The sequence below is a fragment of the Macrosteles quadrilineatus genome, unplaced genomic scaffold (assembly GCF_028750875.1).
Source record: "Macrosteles quadrilineatus isolate MER2022 unplaced genomic scaffold, UCM_ALF_1.0 Scaffold_9__3_contigs__length_116548681, whole genome shotgun sequence".
NCBI classification, from domain to species: Eukaryota; Metazoa; Arthropoda; class Insecta; order Hemiptera; family Cicadellidae; genus Macrosteles; species Macrosteles quadrilineatus.
The window spans coordinates 17,319,544-17,329,886 of record NW_026542602.1 but is presented as its reverse complement, the minus strand read 5'-3'; the positions used below and the strand labels follow the sequence as shown (position 1 = coordinate 17,329,886).

Sequence of the window (10,343 nt, the reverse complement as noted above, 5' to 3'; positions counted from 1 at the left end):
GCATTTATGAAAACAGCTAATTTGAACTAAGCAGCAACAAAAAACTGTGATTCGCAATGAGAACTGTCAAAGTAGGATTGTTTAAAGTACCTAATGTTTATTTTTTTCATTTCATGAATAATTTGTGATTACTAATATTATTTGTGATATTTTGCAAATTGTTGATAATTTATTTTTCTTTATTGTTTAGGTGAAGTGGTAGAACATTATGGCTACAGTAGATGTGTAATACTATAGAATACTGTAAATTTAAAAAAGCAAATGTTATCAAACTGTGTCCTCCCTTATTGCAAACGCAAAGCTTGAGTATATCTGCAATAAGCATTTTATACTTTTATTCCAACCCCGTACGAAGGGCGGGTACTCTGCTAGTAAGTCATAAAATCATTTCCAAAGGATAATTGCAACCTCTCCATGGTAAGAAGCTGTAAATCGGAATTCCAGTATTTTTATAACTAACTCCAGAACTAACCCCAACCTTAGATAAACCTTTCCAGAACAGCAAGTTAAATGCAAAGATATCAGGCATAGAATATATATTTTTTGTTCATAGTTGAAGGTAAAACTAGTGGAAGTGGAATCACTGCATAGGTGACAACAGCCATGACAGTAACTATTTTGTCAACTGACTACAATTGACAAAGTCCCCCAGGGGACGAAATATTGTGTTTGTGTGTCTTATTGACAACATTTTACCTGCACTTTTTCTAAGGTAAGCTAGCTGCTATCCCCTTATTCTGCAAGACTAAAATAACATATTTAATAGTTTATTTCATAACAACTGTAGAAAGTGAGTCATTATGGTCATTACATATTTGAGTCCATGTTTGAATTGCGAGATTTATCGAGAACTTTAAATGGTCAGAATATGTATAGAGCCACTTTCACTAATGTTTTGAACGTTACTTTTCACTACACTACAAAGAATGATTATTTAGTTCATTACATAAAACTCATAGCATTTTTAGGTTATGACTTCAAATTAAAGTTAATATTGTCTTTAGTTGTTGAAAATTGAAACAGTTGATAAAACAATAACAAATATTTGTTTATTTATGTCGGCAAAATTCAAAAAAGATAGTAAACGTTAGTTTCCCATAGAAAACATTCTTATGCTGTAGTAAAGAATGTAATGATAGATTTTCACAGGTGAAAACATGTAATGAAAACAGGTCATTTCACAGCAGTGTAGTGAAAATATGTTTTCAATCACCCAAAATGTCTGACTCTTAGAGGCGGTTCACGAGTCACGGGTTATCCTTAGTTCGAGCGCAAAATCCAGTTATAGCCGGTTTTTTGCGCCGCGGCTTGGAAATCGGCTTCACGAGTACGAGGTTACCCGCGCTCGAGCGCAGACAGATAAACTTCACCCAATTATGACAGGGATAAACCCGAGCGCAAAAAGTCGGCTTCACGGGTTCAATTAGAGAAATCCCCGGGCCAAATGTCGGGTTCACGAGTCATGGTCTAGCGCAAACTGGATAATCTCGAGCGTAAATAACAATGGTTTTGGTCTTAAACTTAACCCTGCTAGGGGGCAGGGTTAAGGTGACATCATGTCGGGATTATCTCATTTGCTCGTTTATTGTTTTTTTGTTAGCAAAAAAAATGTTATATTCGGATTCGCCATTAAATTCCGAACAATTTCATTACCCTCAACATGATATTTATTTTTTTAATTTTTTTACTACTGATAGCCGAAAACATGCAAAACATCGTAAAAAGTAACTGTTGAGGCATTTTGATTAATTATTACTAAGTAAAAATATAACTAATAGCTTAACATATTCATATAAATTTAAATTGCAATCGAATCTTATTTTGTAAATTCATTTATTTTAGCAATTTTGAATCCTTTTATTTCAGCTGAATAATATCAAAATAAAAATGGTTCCATCAAACACCGTTAGGTTTGTCTAAGATTTTTTATTGTATAAAATTAGTTCAATTTTTGTTCCGCCATAAAATTCATATAAAACATAGGTCATTTTATTTAAGTACCAAATTTTATTTCGTATGTTTTAAATTATATGTTTATATTATTATGTTTATGATTTAAGATTTGTTAAAGAAAGATCTGATCATCTGATAATGTCTAAATATTTGTTATATCAGGATTTACAATAAATTGCTTCAATTTGTTGAGGTAAAAGATAAATTCTATAGTTGAATATACAAAACGTTGTATTGCAACAAAATATTTTTTAAATTATAACCTGTTTTCTCATGCTTAGGGCTGCGCTCTGCCCGTCTGGCACGCGCAAATGATCTTAGGGGCTTAGTTCTTAGGCCTGCTGTTTGTAGCCCCAATTGTGAACCGATTTAAAAGATCTTGGTGTCATAAAATGTTATTGTAGGTTTGCCATTTTATATTTACGTTTATTACTGTATACGTATGAAGGCATCTCTGCTCCTATAATAGCCAGTTGTTGCTCGAAATTTATTTTTTATACAAATTACTGATACATAAAAGATATTCATAAATCTTTGAAAAGAGCAGTCATTTTATTAAATAATTTGAACGTTTGGATACAACTGCAAACCTGATAAAGTATGTCTTATTTTTGAACATAATTGGTAATCGAATTTGGTAATCGAAGCATTACCAAGATTTGTTTAAACTTTTTTAAAACATAATTGCATTTTCCCGATTCAATGTATTCAGTAAAAGTGTATTATTCATAATTCAATGATAAATTGAGTAACCTTAAACTTAAGTATAAAATGAATTCAAGTGCAAGTCCACAACCTTTTATACGATATCAGTAAATACTCTATCAGTAAATGTCATCCTCTTGTTTTGGGGCTCGTCAACCACGAGCAGCGGCCCGGCAGGTGGCTGTTGCCAACCTCCCAACGAAAATTCCCAGTTAATCCCTGCTCTTGAGCGACGGCCAGCGTTGGTCTCGGCTAAGCTTGATCTCGGCTAACGCTCTATGTCGTGAACCCTTTTTTTGACCGTCGGTTAAAATTGGTCGAGATCAACGATAACCGCGGGCCACGAAACCCCGTACTCGTGAACCGCCTCTTAATATAACAAGCCAATTTAACCAGCTTCATGATCAGCTTTGGAACAATAATGCTTACATTAATTTACATTATTGCTGCATGAATTCAAATTTTTTGTCTAGGCTACCTAACAGTGATGTATTTTATGTTTACCAATATACAATGACTATTTGGTTTTATCATTAATTTTGTAACCTTGTTGCTAGGTATATACATTTCTTTAGCCATCCAAATTTTAAGTTGCTATTTGTAAAAAAAAATGCATTGTGCAGAGAAGGAACAAGATACTTTTCCCACTGTCTATGCCAGAGATTTTATATGGCATGAGTTGAAGGATAAACCAGGACAGTAAGTTATTTTTTTGTTAATTTTTAATAAAACATGTTCCATAAAGAAGTCAGTGGTGTAGGTAGATGATAGGACTTTTGTCCTGAAGGTTCAAGTTCAAACCCTGCCGATTAACAATGGCTTTTAGTTAGTGATAATGACATGACTCAGTAGAAGTTATGAGCCTTTCTTTAGTTGTAGGTCCGCCTTAACAAGTAACAAAGATAGTTCTTTAGTTGAGGCAAACTATCTCCATGCATTGGAGATATCTTCCTTGCTCCATTCATAAGGTATGATTTTAGTTTTCTCCTAGGTAAGTTGCATGTGATTTTTTATGACATTGGCTGTGAATTTAAGAATATACAATTAATGAATTATTCTAAGGTCATCTAGAATGACCTAGCTGTATTAATGTATTACCTTCTTCAACGTAACCAGCTATGCTGAATTGTTGTGTCATTAAACAAAATTGATACTTTTTGTATCTTTAATATTTACATCTTGTAATTATTGTACCGGCATCCTTATAAATGTCTATTGAGTTGCTTCAAAGCATAAGCTGAATAGAAACCTTCTCTCAAACAAACATATTTTTTAGGTTTTCAAGTCCTGATGCCTATGCTTTGACTAAAGACCGAGAAAGAGAATTTATAGATACAAATGCAATTATGGTAAGTTACGGTTTTAATGCTTATATGTTTCGCCTAGCCTTCATAATTATTAATGAAGCTATTAAAACTGTAATTAATTATAATCTATATGTACACTGCATGGTACATATAGTTAAAAACTAATTTAAAATTAGCTTCACTATTTGCAACATTGTATTGAAAGCTCGACGCTCGTCAAAACTATCGAGTGTGGAATTTCAACAATTGGGATTTTAAAAATATCCCAAAAAACCTAGGGGAATCATTATAAAAAAAAGTTTACATAGTTGTTAAGATTAAGCCACAGTTATGTATATTTATCTGGTTGCCCTATGTTTTTATGGTTGTTTATATTCCTTCAGAAAATACCATGGGAAGAACAACTGGAAATCATTAAAAACCTATATGCCCAACGAATGAAGACTACGTACTATGTTAGTTTTTGTGAGAAGAAAGGTAAGCTGCTTAGTAATGCAAATTTTTACTCATAAGTTTTAAGCGCTCTCTAAAAGTTATTTTTCATGAGGATTCTGATTTACATGAGTAGATAGTTTAACCTTGGGGCATTGCTGGTCCAGTGGTGGACTTCTGACCTGGAGAATTGGAATAAAATAGTGCCAATCACACATATGGCTTATTAGTGTAGTTAGACCAATATGTAATTTTGTGTTTTTTTTTTTTTTTTAAGGCAAAACTTATTATATTTTGAAAGCTTAAGTTATATAGTACCCTAAGTAAAAAACAAATTAGGGTGTATTTTTTTAAAATCCAGATTGCGTCCAAAATGGTTGCTGTTAGGTTTTTAGGGGTTTTCATAAATATCTCGAAAAATATTAACCTTTTTGTATATTATACCTACTAAATTAGGAAATTAAATATGATTAAATTTCCTACAAGAAAAGTATGTGATGTAACTAATTTCAAATCAACTGTAGCGAGTCGCTACAATAGCGCAAGTCACGTGACGCGGATGCGGGCGCAGTCGGCCCGCGTAGGCACGCGCAGCGAGCCAAGAGACCAGTAGTGTGTGTCGAGTGCCCGGAGCTGTACAACTTAACCGGATAAGTAACTGTAGCCTAAGATGTCTAGCTAATAGAAGTAGGGGTTGGGGAAGGGTGTAGGTTAGGGTAGATAGCAATTCAATTATGTAATTTATTAGGTTCTCGAAAGGTCGTGGTCTGGCAATTATTATCACTAATTTTGAATTCACATTAGCTAAGTCTAGTAACCTTTTTCACGAATTAGAATAAGTCTATATATATATATTTCTCTGTTCATTATATTATAATTAGATACATTATGAACATAAAAGCTGGCTGTGATAGGCAGCTAAGGTAATATTGTGCACTTTGACGAGTTAGATTAATTCTTGCAATAGAGTTGGGTTACGACAGGAAATGTGCGTGATTTGGCAGTGGTTAGAGGAAGATATATAGGGCCTAGGTATCTTCATTTACATTCATACTACTCCACATCATCACACAACCATTTAAAAGATATAATAAATATCTTATTATAATACTCCTTCCATAAGAAATACATGTAAATTTGTATGTAAAATAAATGCTTAATATGGCAAAGCCTATCCACCCAAAATTAACAAAATTCCCAGCAATTAGACACTTTGATCATACAAATTGGTCCAAAATAAAGGCAAGGGAGAGCACACAAAAAGAATTTTTCCTACAGTTACCTAACAATGTACATGTTCTCTCACTGATTTGAGAAAGCAAAGTGGGCAATTCGCTCATCAGTGAGACAATGTTAACATTGTCTCACTCTAATTACTTTGTCTCACTCCAGATTTGCAACGTGAAGGCACGAAATAGTGAGCGCATAACATGCAGGCAACGTCGTATGCGCGCGAAATACGTTGGCAGCACTCAAGATGTATGGAGTAAAGGAGGTGGGCCAGACAGAGCGGACTGCGCGCGATGACGTCACTGCAGTCCCGGCCGCGGCTGCTTCGCCGCTAGATACATGCTAAACGCACAAACCTTACTTTTTCAGACACGATTTACGCTGGTTTGGAGGAGGTATTTACCGTTATGACACAAATATCTTTGTGTACTAAATAATGATTTTTATGATTTTGAACTAAACATGAATTGTGAACAGTTTGACAATAGTAAATAACCAATTAGGCCTGAATGTTGCATAGAAAGTGATGAAATGCGGGCGTCTACCGATTCAGTTGGAATAATATTACACTTAAGAATTATTTTAGATTAAGATATAACACTCCCCTTTTTCAGGTCAGTTAATAAAAAATATCTTTTAGCACTAGGTAAAAAAGTTGCCTGTTTTAAAGTTACTTCAACTGCTTTTTGGTGTTAGTTATAAATGAAACGCCATCCTTTTTCATGTTGTATTTCTTTTTTTCCTTTTTAATGATAAACTTATTTGGGTTTGTTGATAAAAAAAAAAAAAAAACAAACAACAACAACCAATTATTTAATAGTTTACATGAGAATCATAAATGTTGCTTACAAATCAAAGTCAACTACGATACTGTATACGCTCAGAGAATACTAATGATTTTCCCCGAGGAAAGCTTGTTTCACAGGTACTTTTAAAGAAAAATATTAATTCCGTATGTATAAACATATGTTTCATTTTAGACTTTATTATTTTCGTGTTAAGAGGATTTTCTCTTTTATGTAAGTGCACGTTGTTCGGTGTTTTTATACGAGTTTACTTTCTGAGATAAAAAATGCTAGCTATATATATAATGACAGTTACCTATTTTAAAACTAAAACTCAATCCGACATAAGAGTCATATTTTATTCGCAAACAAAATATGCTTTGTCTTTATTGAAATGTGCAAAAGAAACGATTTTTGGATTTCAATCATTTTTATATTTGTTTATTTTGAAGATGTTTAAAGGAATTAATTTCATAATTATTGAGTTTGGGGAATGTTAAACATTTGTGAGCCCTGAATGAAACTTGTGTCTACTGAACACAGTATTATCGCAGTGATGCGGAGGAATGTTCTACAAAACGAAAATTGAGAAAACTTTACCGGGGAAATAAAAAAGTAGTGCAAGCTGTGTTGTAATAATAAAACACCACAATGTAGGCTAAATGAAAATTGAGAGTTTGGAAAAGGAATTTTTTGAATCGAAAATTAAATAGGTATTTTACCTAGGCCTATTTAAAATGCTTTGATATGAATAAATGACCCTGTTAAGAAAGTAAAGACATTAAGCCATTACGCCATAAAGTTCATCGTTTACCTCTAGACCGTCTTGAGCTATTTGCTCAAAGAAGAATAGTAGAGTCTAATGATATTGAAGTTTTTTTAATCAGGCAAAAACAAATGAACAGCAACAAAAAATCAAAAACAATCAACTAAGAAACGTTATCGTCAGTACTAAATTTAAGAGTAAGTAAAAGATTTCAAGAACTCTACAACTCAATGTGTTTATATCTGATTGCATGTCCAATGGTGAGAGATACACTTTGTAAATAAAGTGTTTTTATTTCAAATGTGTTTTCTTTCCATTCATAAAAATACAAATCTCCATTCCTAATTACACTAATCTAATGATGATTGTACATTACCAAAAGCTACTTTTATTTTGTATATCTGTATAGTGAAAAATGTTTGTTTGATTTAAATAATAATTTGAAAAATGTTAAGGGTATCTAATTTAGTTACTAATATATTCATGAACAACTGTAGTTAAGTAGGCTATCCTAAAAATATATAGATCATAAAATTAGATGCTATTTACCGGATCAGAGTAGATCCTTAGTGATATAACAACAATTGCAGAAATGGACATCAATTTAATCAACAATTGCTCTAATATTTGAGTAGTAATATATTAAGGAATAACATATTAATATATTTAAAACCAAGCAAAACCAATTTTAACAATTGCGTAGAACAAACTGGCGTAAACAGCGCAAAACAACATCTAAAAGTGTTGTGTACGGGCTGTGAGTAGCGGCTCGAGGACTGCAGTGACGTCACTGCCTCAGTCCGATGGGCGAGGGGGGGAGAGGGGCGCGCTCTGTCTGGCCCACCTCTTTTACTCCATGCATCTTGGGCAGCACTGGCTGCAAATCAGCTGTTGTACTGTTGTATTTGTCACTTCACATTAAATTTTATATTAAAAGTTCACTTCTGTGTAAAAATAGGTTATGTTTCTTCACAAATTTATTTGTTTTATGGTAACTGTAGGAAAAGTATAATGTGCAACTCGAGTTCAAAGTACAATTGTCTCACTCGAGAAACCATTCTGAGTAAGGATTTCTCTCGAGTGAGTCAATTGCTCACTTTTCTCACTAGTTGCACAAATAACTATTTCTGATTAAAGTGTCAAATTGCTGGGAATTTTGTTAAGTTTTCATGAATATGTATGTTATATTGACCTTGGGTGGATAGACTTTACCATGTTAAGAATTTATTTTACATACAAATTTACATGTACTGCTTATGGAAGGAGTATTTGAATAAGATATTTATTATATCTTGTAAATGGTAGAACTGAAATAGTTACATCATATACTTTTTTGTAGGAAATTTAATCACCTTTAATTTCCAAATTTAATATACAGTAGTATACAAAAAGTTGATAGTTTTCGAGATATTTATGAAAAACCTAAAAATGGTATCTAACAGCGGCCATTCTGGACGCAATCTTCGATTTAAAAATGATACCCTAATTTATTTTTTAATTACTATATCGTCTTTTAAAATATATTAAGTTTTTGCCTTAAAAAAAAAACACACACACAAAGGTTTATTTTATTACATATGCGCCTGCACTATATAGAGCAATTTCCAATGCCGCCATTGAGTGGTTTGAAATCCAGGATTCTCACACCTACACTCAAGGAGAACTTTTCTTGTAATGGAGAACTCTCTTTGCTTATGATAATAAATTAATTAGATTTAGCATCTATGTTTGGATTGTGTTTCTTTAAGCTCACAAAAACTCTTAAGCCACCCCAGCAACAAATTTGGGCCTGATCAACTTCCAAGCAGATAAAAGAGTTACTTCATAACACAAAATATTCAATTGCGTTTCAATTTTTCAATACATTTAGCTGTAATAAAGAATGCTCCAAAAATAGCTGTATATGTTTGTAAAAGTTCTAGTCATTTAATTTTCCAGCAAAGAAGGAAATAAATTCCCAAAGTGAGGATGATGAGGATACCCTGCTTTCCACTGCTGATAAACTCTACTCTCCTAAATCTCAAAAAACTCTTCTCCCAATACCAACTTCTCGAAGAGGTAAGTTATTGTATGTTTTCTTTTATCAATTTTTTAGCTTAAAAAAAATGTAAATATTTTGTTTATAGTTTAATGGTTTAATTCTGAATAGTCTCCAGTCGGTATCTTTTTGATGGTTCGAAATTGGTTCCAGATGTCCTCGATTTTTGGGCTTTTAATAAATGGTACTGCCTTAAGAAACAGCTGATTTTAATAACAAATAACATCTCATCCATTCAAAACTCATCCTTCACTCACCTTTGCCAAATATCCACTTGTATGTCAGCATTATACAAACATAATCCTAATCTAATCTATATCATAAACCAAATCAAAGGTTTTAAAAACTGGATAATAAAGATAATAGGTTTTGAATCGATAGTTTGGGTCATAGACCACATAACGTTTTCCATAATAGCTATAAAATTACTGTAGTTATAGAAATTGCAAATAATATATTTATCTAAGCCCTTGGAAATATATTTGTTTTTAATACTGTAATTGATAATACAAGGTGGTATATACATTGAAGACGAAGATGCTATAGATAGATGTTTAGAAATATCGATTGGACACCCCGAAGTTATCGGATCAGATCTTTCACAAAATATGTGTAAAATCAGCTATACAGATCGAAGTCCGGTACACAATGTTTTTAGATCCATAAACCAAACTTGACCATAACCCTCCAAAAATATCTTTAAAAATTCATTAAAAAATAATATAATGATTTCAAACTATTTTAATGATATTTGTGAGAAAAGTGCCAATCAAAAATTATAATCCTTGCAGTGTTGGGGTACAGCAGGCCTGCATACTACTACATGGGACGTAGTGAATATCAAGATGAGTTTGGCAAATTTGGATATGGACAGTTGATGCCATCCAGAGGTCAGAGACTAAAACAACGACTTAACTTCTGTGACATGTTTACAACCAAATACTAACTTACTTCTAAACAATTAAGGCATCATGGGATTTACAAATTAGTTTCAATATGAAAGTTTACAAAAAGTTTTTTTTAAGTTAGATGATCTATTCTATCTAAAAAACATAAATTGTAAGATTGAAAGTCCATTTTTAATGTGAAGTTATGTTTTTTTTTTTAAGGTGGGGTTGACTCCATGG

General features: G+C 32.6%; 1 protein-coding gene across 1 annotated transcript; it reads left to right on the top strand.

Moving 5' to 3' along the window:
- Positions 1–3,238: 3,238 nt before the first annotated feature.
- LOC129003045 (uncharacterized) lies at positions 3,239–10,305 on the top strand. The gene is made up of 5 exons (XM_054431251.1): positions 3,239–3,357; positions 3,935–4,007; positions 4,349–4,442; positions 9,117–9,236; positions 10,008–10,305. The coding sequence occupies exons 1-5, from the start codon at positions 3,269–3,271 to the stop codon at positions 10,160–10,162; spliced, it is 531 nt and encodes a 176-aa protein (XP_054287226.1). The 5' UTR covers positions 3,239–3,268; the 3' UTR covers positions 10,163–10,305.
- Positions 10,306–10,343: the final 38 nt, after the last annotated feature.